The 15,439-nt window shown below is 39.1% G+C and overlaps 1 protein-coding gene across 1 annotated transcript in view; it reads right to left on the bottom strand.

Moving 5' to 3' along the window:
• LOC148031986 (uncharacterized) overlaps positions 1 to 15,186 on the bottom strand; it is a 46,276-nt gene extending 31,090 nt beyond the window's left edge. The window contains exons 1-2 of the mRNA XM_087682595.1: positions 14,992 to 15,186; positions 14,790 to 14,904 (exon numbers count right to left, since the gene is read on the bottom strand). Coding sequence (XP_087538721.1) covers positions 14,790 to 14,883 — 94 coding nt within the window. The 5' untranslated portion in view covers positions 14,884 to 14,904; positions 14,992 to 15,186. The remainder of the gene's footprint in view (positions 1 to 14,789; positions 14,905 to 14,991) is intronic.
• Between the last annotated feature and the right edge of the window lie 253 nt (positions 15,187 to 15,439).

Here is a 15,439-nt window from a genome sequence, read left to right as displayed (position 1 = left end):
CCGTCCTACGGTTGGGTGGTCCCGGTTGGCCGGGAACTTTTCTCAAATCTCGAAGAACAGCGGGATGATCGTCAAAGGACACGAACAACAAAAGCGATGACCTAGAGTTATGTCTTACCTGATTTACGCTGTTTTAGGGGAACGGAATGGGACTATGCCTTACGGCAGAGAGGTTGAGCTTTGCATCCCTCTCGTTTCCCATTCTCCTTGAACCAAGTGCAGCGTGAATCCGCTTCGGACCTGGCGTTTCTACGTAAAGTAGTTTGCTTGGGTCCGACGCTAGTTGCTGTTAGGTAATGACCAATCAGGAAAACCCTAATTCCGGTCGATCCTAAGTGGAAACGGCCAGAATACTTCCGCTACGTAGCAAACGCGGGAAGCCCTAGATCGCAAAACCTGTAACATTCCATGGGAGTGCCGGGCGGAACTTTCTAGACATCCTTCCCAATGGACTACTAAGACGTGTCTTGGATAATGCTAGTGGACACGTTACAACAGATATGGTAGAAATCAGTATAAACCACAGAAACGAAGAGCTTGACCTGGGGAATTTTCCTAGTCGAAATCTAGTAGATGGTAAATAAATATAACACACAAACCAAGTTGGACCACCATGGCAGATCGTCAAAAGACATCATAGCGGACCTCGAAGAGGGAAGAAAGCTAGCATGGAAAGCTTTGCAAAGCATAGAGACATACAACTAGCAACAACAGACTAGGAGATTGTAGCAGGACATAGAAATGTGAGAAGTCCAGCGTGTGCTAGCCCTAGCAAATAGAAATGCGAGAAGTCCAGCGCATGCTAGCCCTAGCAAATAGAAATTGAACAAGACCAAACATAGAGAGGGAAAGAGCGCTAGAGACAGATTTAATGCTGAGTGATTGTAAAGCATTACCTTGCAAGTTTTTGGTTGTGGCTGAAGTTCATTCAACACAGATGGAACTTTGGCGTAAAAGACTTGGTCATATGAGCCACAAAGGCTTTCAAGTTCTCTCCTCTTTAGAGAGATTTGATGTAAAAGGCTCTAGTTGACTTTTATAATGATTGTATATATGGAAAACATGTGAAGTCTCCTTATTACTCTAGTGTCGTTAAGAAGTCCAATGCTCTTGATTTAGTACACTCTGATGTGTGCACTGTAAAGAAATACCCTAACACAGAAACATAAACAAAAACCGTACAACAAAGCACAGACTAATAAAAGAACACAATTAGGATTAGGATAACTCAAAGACAATGAACACAGTGAATGAATGAAGTGATATGACTACTAAATATACGATACTCATGCAGCAAACACACTATGCAATGAATGAATACTGTACCTCGAACTCTTGTATCTCAAGGATCACGACAGGGGTAATGAGCTGGAGAGTGTCGTACTTTGAACGGATCCCGAATCGCAGCAAGATAGCCTCCAGATGTCGAACACCAGCAAACGGAGCAGTGAAAAGCTGGATCTAATGCAAACAGCAGTGAAAAGAGAGAAAGACTAAAAACACAAGGAAAACAGTCTGCAAGAGAGATAAAGACTAAAAACGTAGGCAGGACAACTTGCAGGAGAGAGAAAGACTAAAAACGTAGACTACAGGACTGTGATGACATGGCAGGCTATACAGTAGCAGGTTTGCACAAGAACAACAGTCACCTAGTTGGAATCAGCTCCAAACTGCGTGAAGAGGGTTGGAGATCAGGCTTTAACTGATGGTGACAACAATGGAAAGCTTCAGCTGAGATGTCCTCCGCGAAGGGGGTGTGGGCAGCAAGCTGAAACACCTGAAATCTGCAAAAATGAGATTGAGAGGTGAATGGAGGGCAACATACGTATTTATAGAAAGTTTGGGCTCTCCCAAGTGGATTTGTGCTTATGGGATACAGAAACTCTCTAGGAACGCATTTCTTTTAAATAAACAAGGTTTCTTCATTAATTAAGCATGTTTTGGGAATGTTTAAGTAAAGCTAATGCATTTTTTGCTCAACGCCCTCTCTCAGGCCCAACAACGGTGCCACAAGAATAGAGACCAGTCAAGCCCTTTCTTGGTTTATCTTTTACCCCAAGGCATCCCACCCCAAAGCAACCAGAGCATCGGACAATGGGTGCACGTCGGTTACCCAGTGGCCTACTAAGACTACAGAGACGATGATTATCTTACCAAGGGAGCCCAAGTGATCACCCCAAAGAGAATAGGGTAGGGTTTCAAATCAGTTTTGTCCTATTGAGTATCCATGCCCCAAATGGGAGAGTGATAAGGGATGGTCAAGACTCAAGACCTTCACAAGTCAAGCATACTATCCCTACCATTACTGGGTGTCGATGATAAAGAAAATGGCAAAGGTGTATGTATAGCAAATATATCAAGCAAGCAAGCAAGCTGAAAAAGACTATCTTGGAGATTGCCATGAATATGGTGGATCCTAGACTCAACCACTCTAAATGACCAAAAAGGAAAAAATGCGCACAGATGCATGTTTACATGAATAGAATGCCAATGCGTGGGGTAATGCAAAGGGAGATGCAAGATGTCATGCTCATGCAATATGTTATACAACGGTGCCACTAGGACAGTGTCCTCGTAGGGGAATTGTTCACTTGTCCAAGTGCCCTTTTACAATCATGTCATCCTGACAATGCGGATGAAGTTACAAATATCCATAATACAATACAAAAGAATGTATGAATGTAATGTCTAAGAAATATATATTTTGACAGTGGAGGGGCGTCCAAGCATATCACTTCTAAGAAGTGTCTTTTCATATATTTGCATTCAACCCCTATTGGGAAGTATGTTACATGTGCGAACAGCAGTAGTTATGATGTATGTGTCATTGGTCCATTCATGATTACTGTCGCACATAGTATTTTGACAGTGGAGCGTCTAGGCATATCACTTCTAAGAAGTGTCTTTTCACATCTTTGCATTCAGCCCCTACTGGGAAGCATATATGATGTATGTGGCATTGGTTCATTCATGATTGGTGTCTATATCTACTTTTAATAAGCATAGCTTTCAGGTCATCTTTGAAGATGACAAATGTATTATCAAAGACAAAGAGATGGATTATGCACTCAGGCTATCCAACACCCTGTATAAGGGTCTCCTTTTGTTAGATACATATGATAGACAGTCTCATGATGCTCTGGCAGTTCGTACTCTTTCACCCACAATGGAAAATGCAGAGCTATGGCATGCCCGCTATGGACATATGAGTTTTGGTAGTCTGATGACTCTTCTACATTGCTAGATGGTAGATACATTGCCTCTAGTGGAGACTCCATCTCCTCGTGCATGTGAGGGATGTATTTTGGGCAAAATGTACAAATTTACTTTCAAGAAGGATAATGTAGTGCATGTTGTCCAAAAAATGCAGCTTATTCACTCCGATGTTTGTGGTCCCATGAGGAGACGTGCACTTGGGGGTTATCTTTGTTTTGTCACCTTTATTAATGACCATGGGTGTATGGGCTGAAATCAAAATCTAATGTGTTTATAAATTTTAAACATCTTATTGCAAAGATTGAGGTTGAAACTAGCTTGAAAGTGCAGACACTTCGCTGGATACATGTCTTTTGAGATATATTTACTTGAAAATGGCATTATGCATCAAGCCACTATAAACACCTCAACGAAATGGTATTGGTAAAAGGAAAAATCGGACACTTATATAGAGATGACTCATTGTATGTTGAAAAGCAAGGGGCTACCACATAAGTTTTGGCTAGAAGGCCTTCAATGTGTAAATCACGTATTAAGCACTAAAGACAATCATATTGTTCAAAGCTTGGCATGGCAAAAAACCCAAAGCTGAATACTTTCAATGTTTGGATGCATAGCCTATGCACATGTTCTAAAAGAGTTTTGTGGAAAGCTCAATGACAAGGTTGTAAAATGCATATTTATTGGCTACAATTCAACAAGGGCACCAGATCAAGCTGATGATGATGGCAACACCAAAGATGGAGAAAGATGACAGAGTCGGAGTGTGCACTTGCCAAGGAAGGAGGGAAGATGATAATCTGATCGACTGCCAATTGAGAAATGGCTATAAATAGCCAAAAATCCCAAAAACTAGCCGACTTGAAATTTGGGGCCAAAAATATGTTCGATCAACATTTAATGTTAATAAAAATGCCAAAAATACTTAGAAAAATCTCGAAAAGGGTAAACAATGTCCAACAAGTGAGGCAAGCTGAAGAATGTAGAAACCGCCTCAAGAAATGCACATGAAATCCCGATTGGAGGAGAAAATGCACTGAAATGCAATAAACTGAGTGCTCTAGAATGAGTTACCTCCTCCATCAAAACAAGTGACAAGTCCAAGCTCCTAAAGTTCTCGTTTGACTCAGACTGAGATTCACAGGTAGGAGGTGACAAGGCAATGACAAACATGACTGCTAACACCCCCTCTTAGATCCTGGATGTGGTGGAAGGTCAAGGAAGAAACGGATCTTGGGGTGGCATCAAGCTAATCTCTCCTGCATAGCATTTCTCTTTGATATAATGGTAAAGCACCTCGATGTGTTTCGTGCAAGCATGAAACATAGGATTTCGTACTACTACAATAGCACTTTGACTGTCAGAAAGAAAGGGCGTAGGACCTCCAACGGTAAATATAGATCAGCCAACAATTTGTATAGCCATACACATTCCATTGTTGCCATGAAGGCTACCAATAATTTATGTAGCCATACACATTCCATTGTTGCCATGAAGGCTACCATGTACTCAGCCTCACAAGATGAGGTAGTCATTATAGGTTGTTTCTTACTTAGCCATGAAATGCATGAGCGGCCTAGAAAGAAACAATGTCCACTAGTAGACTGCCTAGTATCTACATCACCAGCCCAATTTAAATCACTGTAAGCTTGTAGATGCAAGTCTCCCCCTCGCGAAATAATAATGCATGTGATTGAGTACCTTGCAAATATCTGAAGATCCTCTTAACAGCTTGCCAATGTGTGGTCGGGGTTGTGTATGTACCTGCTTACCTGAGATATTGCATATTGAAAGTCAAGGAATGTGTTGCAAGGATAAATAAGACAGCCAATAGCCTGGCTGTAAATTGCAACACAAGACATCTCTTCACCATCATGCATAGACAACTTTAAGCTTGGCTCCATGATGGGAGTGCACATAGATTTGCAATCTAGCATGTTAAACCTATGTAAAAGCTTGTCCACATACTGTGACTGTGACATAAAAATTGAATCTCCAAATAGTAGTGTAGGCGCCCCATAACTGATGTAGCAAATGCATATTTCAGTTCAACCTTAAAATCTACAATTTGATATTCTTTAGGTCCAGTGAGTAACATGTCATTCACATAAAGAATGATAATCAGTAAGTCCTCCCTTCATTCTTAGCACAAGGAACTTGTTTAAGACCATAAAGAGTATTATGTAACTTGCAAACCATGTGCTCTTTTCCCTTGATCACAAACCTTGGAGGTTGTGACATGTAAACATCCTCATGTAGATCCCCATTCAAAAATGCAATCCAACTTATGTACTTTCCAACCATAATTTGCAGCCATAGTAATCACACATCTCACTATACTCATGGGATGCAAAAGCAAAGGTTTCCTCATAGTCTATACCCTTATTTATGCATAGCCTTTTGCAACCAACAGTGCTTTGTACCTGTCAATAATGCCATCAGCCTTGCATTTGAGTTTAAAAACCCATTTCGTGCCAATAGCCTTCTTATAAGGTGGTAAATCCACAAGATCCCATGTAGAGTTAGTGGCAATAGACTCTAGCTCTTCCTGCATGGCTTGCATCCAATGTACATCTTGTTGAGCTTCGTCCAAGGAAGTAGGCTCTATCAGTATCTTGCAGTGAGCTCATAAACACATGCTTATCACAATCATTTACTTCCATAAAATCAGCCAAATGGGCTCCCCCTGCATCATGTGCTACATGCCTAGTAGCCCTTCTAGTGCATTGAGATAAGGAAGCATCCATTCTACTCTCTTAGAGAGTGTGTAACAACCATCTAGGAACTATTTCTCTTGCATTTACAGCAGCCCTTTCACATTGTACTGCACAAGGCAAATTATTATCATAAGTATGTTGTTTGGGAACATGTGGTGCAGGGACAGCTTGCTATATTACGTTTATCCAGCCAATTATAGTGGGCATGAACTCCAAAGAAAGTGGCAAAAGACCCTCAAAGACATCATGGGTGGCTGGCATCTCAAACTGATCATGTGAAAATGCAACATTTTCAGCAAATATGATATCACGGTTGACAAAAACTTTCTACATGTGCGGATCATACAAGCAAAAGCCCTTGTTCTTGCTGTGGGCTGCATGCAGGGACTAATAAGTCCTTCTGTATTCAGCATTTAGAGATGTTTGATGTTTCTTGGGGCTTCTTTGGCAACCGCGGAATCATCGGATAAATTGCCGGATAGGGAAATGATCTGGACGTTGCCTTTGTTTCGCTGCGAGATGGAATTAGCTTACTTTATGCATAAGATAACTTACCTCGTTAAGACACTATAGCATATCGTAAAAAAAACCAGCTTATCAGGTAAGGTTTGCCTTTGACAGGCGGCTTTTAATTATGTTTTCGAGACAAAGGTGAGGTGGACAAACTATAGATGAGTAGACAAAGGTTTATGGCCAGCCTTGGCATCTTTTGGTCATGTATAATGGAATGGCCCGTAATAAAATGGGCACGACACATATTGAGATATTCATTTGTCGTCATTTGTGACATTGTCCGACTTTTTAGTCACTCTAACATAATGAATATTGGGTTATTAACCATTTCAGCATGGCAATTTTTTGGAAAGCAAGAAGACTGTAAAGGTCTAGAAATGTAATGTACAATAATTAATAATATTAATGTCGATGCTCAAGTAAAAAGAAGTGCATCCACTATAGTTTCCCTTTTATAAGACATGAGCAACGTTGAAATTTATAAGTGCAACATTAAATTGTATATTCTTTATGCTCACTCCCTAACATTGTTTGCAAGCCCCTCAATCACGAAAAATGTTTCTATATTCAAAACATCTAACCCAATAAACAAATAGCTCATTTAACTATAAAGTTAATAAATTTAATAACAATCCAATACAACTTTAATGGCAACCTAATGAGTCATCAAATGTAATAAAAAAGAAAGGCTCCTGATGAATCATAGAAATTTTTATCGGAAAAAGATTGCGTGTTTGAACTTATTTGGGCCATACATTGAGTTTTACATGTATCATTTTAGTGATTTAGGAGTCAATGTACAAGGATTTGGCATCTTTTGAGTTCAAATCTTCCTTCTAGTGGTGAAAACATCAAAACTTATGATCACCGATGAGTTAAGGTTTAAAATTTTCAAAATAGACTACAGCTAGATCACCGAATTTACAAACATGTAAACTCAAACTATGACCTAGACAAGTGCAAACATAAAGTCTTTTTCTACTAAAAATATTGGATGATTTATTAGATTCTAGAAGGATCATTTCAATATATGTAGCTCATCCATACTTAAAGATACCACTTTCATTGCATCATCACAAGTCGCATAAACAAGGCCAAATTTGATGGTACGACATTTGTATATAATGTGACACAGCTTGACCATGTTTTTAGAGTTTAATTGATAACTTTGTCTACGACTTTTTTATGCCAAAATATGATTCTTAAGGTTCCCAACCTGACAACCAGACAGTCTTGGCCCACTTTTTGCATGCAGTGAATATCAAAAGAAACTTGCTTGCTTAAAGGTCATGACCAAGATACACTATTACAAAATTGTGCCAGCGAAAGTCGCACTAAGCGAGATATCCAGTCTTTAACCGATATTTGATCAAAAGTCCCTTTGGTAACGGGCACTATTTGATAAAAATAAATTAACATTCTAATCACAGAAACGAGACATTAACTTTTATGGTCTTGTAGATCGAAAAAGCAATGGTAACCGCACCACTAGAGATGTATAATATGATATTTTTTCAAGCTAATCATGTCTTCTTTATGGAGCAGGATTGTTTGATAGCTTCGGAACATATACTTAGATCAAAGTTTTCAAGCAAGCAAAAATAAGTCAAAACGTCTCATTTAGCTAACAAACAGTTATAAACATCAAAAACACACCTTGTGCCGGCAAAGCCAACGCAAGTTTTTAGAATGCTCAAGTCCTTTTTTGAAATCTATTTCTGCTGACAAGACGGAACTTTATCTTTTTGCCATTCTGGTCGAAATTCTCGGAATCATCATACCACTTCTACCAAGAGTAGCTTTTTCAGTGTTGGTCGAACGTAAGGTCATGGCTTCCATGCAACGTCGAAAGGGGCCTAATGTGGTGGGACTATTTGGATTGTTATAACCTCTAGTGGATGGTCTGAAATTGCTCTTAAAAGAGCCTATTTCACCATCAAGCGCTAATCTTTTTCTTTTTTTAATGGCTCCCGTAATTACATTTATAGTGCGCCGTGCAAAGCTCATTTCTTTTCATCATAAAGGAATACACAAAAGCTAGAAAAAAGCTAATAAGAGGACTAACCATACTAGAAAAAGCTAATAAAAAGGGACTAACCGTACGGCAAAAAAGCTAATAAAAAAGGGACTAACCGGGTAGGATAAAATGCCTTTGCATATGACATTATTACTTACGCCTCTAAAAGCGCCTAAGCTATCAATCCTTCGGGCTGCAAAGTACATATAGGTAATAAATGGACTAAAAGGCCGAGGGATAAACAAAAGGTTCAACGCTAAAACAAAAGATGGAGCTGAATCAAAAGCAGTTTCCAGTCTGCCTAGTACGAAACCTAAACTATCTAAAACGGCGAAAGCTATCAACAAATAAAGAAGAAGAGCCTAACCCGGTGGACCTGAATCAAAAGCAGGGCCGTTAGGATGCTTAAAAGCAACCTCTCTTTAATGAACGAACGGTTATAAACATCAGAAACAGACCACAGAGCCTAAGTAAGTCTTTGCTATGCCGTTGTATTTTTGCTTTTTGGATGAAGAGAGAGTTTAATCTATGGATCTCGTCAAATATTTAACACTTTCTATGATTTTTTTCCCTTTAGGTATCCAGGGAATTTTTTTAAATGGAAGAAACATCATCATTATGTTAATGTCAATCGAGTTAATGTTACTGGTTGTCGATCTAAAATTCCTAGTATTTTCCATTTATTTAGATGATATGATGGGTTAATTATTTGTTTTATTAGTGTCAACGGTGGCAGTTGTGGAATCTGCGATTGGGCCTGTCATTTTAGTGATAACTTTTTGAATCCGCAAAACTATTGCTGTGGAATTTATTAATTGCATGAAAGGTCAAGCGCTATTATTTTTATTGGATCTCGTTTTTTACTTTTTCACACAAAGCTTGCTTCGGCATCAAAAAAGGTATGGTCTAAATTTATCTCTTAGAATCTAGCAAATTGGATAAAATCAAAAGCTTCTGTCACTCGACCACTTTCCACTCTGACCCTCTGAGCCAAAATTAGGCTATGAAACGGCGACAACAAATTACGATAAATGGTATGCTTTGGCTCTATAAATGAAACATCATAATGTTGACAAATCCTAGTCTTCACAGAATCTTTAAGAAGACATTGACTGGCTAAGCCATGAATTTCTTACGTATTTTTAATCATTGCAATAGCGCATCATTTTACAAAATTATGATATTGGCGGTTTTCGAGATTCTCAAAAGTGTTTGCCGTCAACGCTAATACAATGACTTAGCTTTTACAATAAAATCGAAACTAAAATGACCATGCCGGACAACAAAAAAGTTTAATATGCCAACAGATAGCACTTCACAGGCAATTGATGAAGGATCTGTGGCAATCCTTTGAGGTGAATTGACAATTTTTCGTGGCGGAACCAACTTCTTTTATACTGTCAAACTCTGCACCGTCAATTGAGCTATTCAAGCCAATGGCTTTTCTTGTTATGTTTACCTTGTTTCTGGCTAACGTACTGGTGGAGAATTTTGTTTTTAAGAAATAAATGATATGATTCATCTAATGTATTTTTACAAGATCTTAGGCGTTTCAGTGCTGCAGAAAGCCTAATCTAGGATGTCTCTAATGATTCCATATCTTGGCCGAAGATTTACATTTGTCAAATGGCCTAGGTGTGCGCATTTTGAAAAGGTTTGACATCTACATGTATGTAAAGGTGATTCTTTTTAGTTAGTTTGCCTCATTGCTTAAAGTTGCTTTCTTTTTACCGGTTTATTTATCTAAGGCAATTTTGATCAATCTACTGGTCCTTTGCTAAGTAATCATCAATTTCATAAACTCCTTACTACATTTGATGGCAACCGGAAATTAAGAAATAATCATGCGGCCCACGTACTGACAAAAAAATACACGACCAAACATTGGCTGGGGCTGACCAACCTCTCGAAAAAAGTAATGTATATGGACTAGAAGGGTAAGGGCGTGGCTTTACTAAGTAGTCAATCTTAAAAGTTTAATCACAACCTTGCTATTTGTTCCCATGTGGCAGCTGCCATCATTTTAATAACTACTTTGATATCACTAACATCTACTAAGTTGTCTTAAAATGAATAAAATGCACACCGAAATCAGCACGCCTAGGAAATAAATATTAAGTCACTTTAAGGTGCTAAGGCCACAACGTATAACTTGCATATAGAATGGATTGGCGGCAGATCCAGAAGGCCACAGACTGTGGGATCGATACTCTTTATTTCAGATAGAATCTCTCCCATTTTGGTCCTTGGGGAGCATGCCTAAGCCCTATGAAAGTTTAATCAAGTTATATTACACGCTATTGATCTACCTCCTTAGCTAGGCTGGATCATTGACAGTAGGGCAAGGTCCGATCAAAAAGGTTTCGACTTACTAAAAAATGTCAAACAAATTCTCATAACAAACATCCTTCCGCAGCTCAAACATATAGCTAAGGCGAAAGTGCTTAGCATTAGGGTGGCTTAATTTATCAAAAATCCGCACAAGACGCTCCTTTTGTTCCAAATATGCAACCAAGAGTTTCTGTTTATCTGTCATTATCTAACTAGGTGTAGGTAAGTGTTCAATTCAATCGTATAGTCTCAACGAATGACAGTTTGTTTCAGATCACCGTCTTTATTTCTCTATCTGCTTCTCTAAGTGCAGTGTCTTGAGTACCTATAGTGATGACTACATTGGTTGGTATGTAATGTCTAGATGTAAAGTAAAATCCTTGCGAATAAGCAAAGCCAAGTGCTCTTATTTTACGATAATGAGGACGATTAGTTTCGTTGCTAACCGAAGACACACCGAATTTTCCTTTAAGCGCTTCAGTCCGCAGATCCCTTTAGTCCAATATAAACCAAAGAAGGGAAGATTAGTTTAGATCCTTCAAATGCTTACTATTATTGATATTGAAAACCGCAAAGCGCGTAAAAAACTGCCCTACTTCATGGATAATCAGAGGTGGTGGACAATAATGAGTCACTTCGGTTTATTTTGCACGAAGAACTGATCTTTTCTCTTTACCCTTTGCTTATGTTCGTCTTCAAGGCTATATCGAAATAACAAAGCTACCTTATTGCAAATAATGCCATCGTATGCTAGCAAACTTGTTTTTTCAGCTTTGTCTTGCCCCAGGTTTATAATCATTGAATTTTACAAATACCAGGGATAGTTGGACATTACATCTACCATACTTGTAGTTGCTTTTTCTACTACATTTACTGCTTTTCCTAGCATATCCATTGTTTTTTATGGTTGTGATAGTGCCCGCTTTTCTATTATGGTTATTAACAATAACACCTTTTCAAATGAGTTTACCGGATTTTCCTTGCCTCCAAACCTAACACAAAAATCTTAATACACATAAATTGTAACTAAAAAGCTAATAAAAGGACTAACCGTTTCTTATTCTCATTAGGATGAGCATTGGAGCTAATGAAAGGAATGTAACCAAACATAGGAGGCTAGCTGACGGGATTCAAGGCCTGAAACTCTTAATCTTAATGTTGCACTAATTCAACTTTTGGCTTTGCAAGTCCAACTTTTAGTGTTGCAACCCATACTACAAACATAAAAACTAGGAAATTGCTTGAAATAACAACTGCAAGTCATACAATACAAGATTGTTTGAAATAATGACTGCAAGCCATACGGAAAATACAAAAACTAGAAAATTGCCATTACCCAGATTGCCTGAAACTCTTAATCTTAACGTTGCACTAATTCAACTTTTGGCTTTGCAAATCCAACTTTTAGTGTTGCTAATCCAACTTTTGGCATTGCAAACCATACGTAAAAATAAAGCATAAACACTAGGGAACAGCTTGAAATAACAACTTAAGGCAAAAACACTAAATCTAACATCAAAAAACCATGACCCTAAACTTGCATTGGAAAATGGAAAGCTACTAGAGACTTGTCAAACTGCTAAGCTCAACAATTTTGCAATCGCCAGCCCCAAATCAAGCAGCAAGAAGCTGTGTTTGCTAATTTACTGTAGATGCCTGCATCATCTTCTTCATCTTCAGCCTGCTGCCCATTGTTCCTGATCTGTCTACCTGGCATTTTTGCTCTTGTGCAGGCTGCCAGGCTTCCCTACTGCCATTGCCACTGATCAGCCTAATCCAAACAGATTATTCATCTTAATCTGTATTTGCAGCTGCTGATCACAGCCAAAAAACTACCTGCTGTGATTCGAGATCCGTTCAAAGTACAACACACTCTCCAATTCATCTCTACCCTAGTCCAATCTGAGACCCAGAGGTTTGAGGGTTTGTATTCACTCTTGCACAGTGTGTTCACTGCATTTAGCATTTATTTTTCTCTTATCTCCAAGTTACTCTTCACCTACTATTTATCACTTTGTGTTTTGTCGTACATTTGTGTTTGTCTGCTGTGCTTGAATATTTCCTTACATGAGCTACTCAAAGCTATCCACCAACATTGTGATACTCATTGGCCCTTGGGTCTCCCACATGACATCCTTGGTCCTTTTAGGGTGGGACTTTTTGGGTAACAGAGGGTATAGTTAAACTCTCTCCCATTGGGCACCTTTATGAGCCTCAAAGGGGTGTTGAGCAAGTAAATTAAGGTTTACATTGATCTTAATTTTCTACTCTAATCTAGCTCTATAAACAGCCCCAAAAATAATATCTAAAAATGAAAGACGTATTTAAAACTTTGGTAGGAAAATGGCTCTTATCTCCTTCAATCCCACATCTAGAGTTTTCATAGCCATTATCTCCTTCCACCTCTCATCTTTATCATTCTCCCTACCTATGTTTTCACTTCAGCCAACATTGGCAAGCTTCTACCCCCATTGCCATCATCTCCATCATTGTCAAAGAGAGTTTGCTACTATCCATGCTATTGATGATCAACAAACCTCTGTTGGGATTGTGTTGTTGCTGGTCAGACTTGTCATTTTGGGCTCCCACAAATTGAATCTTGCTTCCTCTTCTTTCTTTCTCTATTCATATATCTCTTTTAGAGAGCAAATATCCTCTATATGGTTCTTTCTCAAACAGTAAGAACATAAAGCTCCTAGAATTGTTGGTTTTCAAATACATTCAATGGCTAAAGAACATAAAGCTCCTAAAATTGTTGGTTTTCAAATACATTCAATGGCTAAATGTCCCGCTTGGTGGCATTTTCCACACCAAATGTTTGATCTAATGACATCTCTTCCAACTCCTGTAGTGTTGGAGATGCTAGCAATATTTACATTTAGCATCTATAATTGCTTTATTATTACATCCATCAGCTTCTTCTTAATACTAGCACACAACAAAGTAATCCTTCAAGCTTTCTCATGTTGGCATCCATCATTTACACTATTGAGTAACAAGAACTTTTATGGCATTCTTCAGCTCATAAAAACAGCCCCAAAAAGACAGCCATTTTGTATAACACTCTAGACAGTTGTTCAACACACGGGGCTTCTTTTGGCTCCAACAATTTTCATAAATGGGACTCGGTGTGCACACCACTTTTCATCCCTTACTTCCCTCCAGCTCATGCTAGCCTAATCATGGCTCCTACTACTGTGTTTTTGCTGCCAACAATTCTTTGACTGTTGTTGTTGCCTTTTTGTGGTCCATCCAGCCTTGCTACAGCTGCAGTACATATTCATCAACATCATCTTCACTACAGACAGCTGAGTTATATCATTTGCTAACTTGTTATGCTGCATTTGCTGACATCATCATCAGCAGATCCATGTTTTTGCTGACTCTACACCCTCATCTTCAGATTTTTAATCATATTCTCAACATTGGAGGGATGCCACTCCTTGAAGAATAGCATGCCCAATGTCCACACTCATCATGCCTGCTCCTCCAATACCCACTAGTCTATGACCTTGTAAGGGAAGAGGAAAACGTTTGAGGTTCCAAATGAGAGGTTGCCTCAAACCTCCTCCTCAAATGGGGCCAGTTTTGGAGCCAGGTGATGTCAAACCAACACCAGAAGCAAGTGATGGGCCTCTAGCTCTCATAACTGTAAAAATCCATTCGGCGCTAGGCTAACAAGGTCCTCCTAGTCTAGGAGTGCAAAAATTGTAGCCTGTGTAGCAATAACTCCTGGTGATATTATTGTAACTATGTCTATAGTTTACACAAGAATAAACACAATGACACCGAAACACAGATAGAACACGAAAATCAATTCCAAATTGGAGAACAACAAAAGAAAAGTTGGGTTAGCTGTAGAATTGCACACCCAACCTGTACCATATTTGACCGCCAACTCAAATGTCCGGACCCAACAAGAACAAAACAAAGATAGACACTCAAAGCGCCCATGTGTGGGCCCCTATACTCGGGTTCAAAAGTGGAAGTGTCACCTAAGGCTAAGCGGCGGTGAACTTGCAGCTTGAGTCGCCATCCCATTTGCTTGAGACAGGAGAGCACGAGGGTATGCAGATTTTGGAGCTCCATCAACGTGAATCTTGTAGAAAACTGCAAAATATATTAACGAATAAAATAACAGGAAAGAAGAAAAACTGCAAAATATAGTAAATAAGAAAAATTCAATATGTATGTTACTTGGCGGAGGTGCCTCGAGGCCCCTCCCCTCGCATACGGGTGAGGTAATTTGTCCTTCCCCGGGATATCTAACTTAGCCAGCGGCCGGCTTCCGGCGCCAGCAGCATAATTCACAAAGCCACATGATCAAGGAAACTTGAATCGTAGATTTGCGTTTCTTTTAGGCCTCTAGGTAGAAATGAACGGGCGACATTTTGCTCCACAAAGTACGACCTTCTTACGGGTCCGTTTTTCCTGTGAATATTTACATTTTCTTAATACTTGTGCTTTTTTATTTTGACACTATCATAAAGGAGAATGTTTTTTTAAATACGAGGGGTATGACTTAGAGCCGTGCGCCATGCCTAGGTCAAGTGACTTAGGCCCAGTCGACATAGTTCAAATTATGAATTCAAGGAACTTCAAGCAATCCATGTACATAGAGACACTTGTGTTTGCTTGGGCAACG

This window comes from Lygodium microphyllum, chromosome 8 (assembly GCF_053477565.2).
Source record: "Lygodium microphyllum isolate KBCC chromosome 8, Lygodium_microphyllum_v1.1.10, whole genome shotgun sequence".
Taxonomy (NCBI): Eukaryota; Viridiplantae; Streptophyta; class Polypodiopsida; order Schizaeales; family Lygodiaceae; genus Lygodium; species Lygodium microphyllum.
Note: the sequence above shows the minus strand (reverse complement) of the source record. Positions and strands in the feature narration are given on the sequence as shown.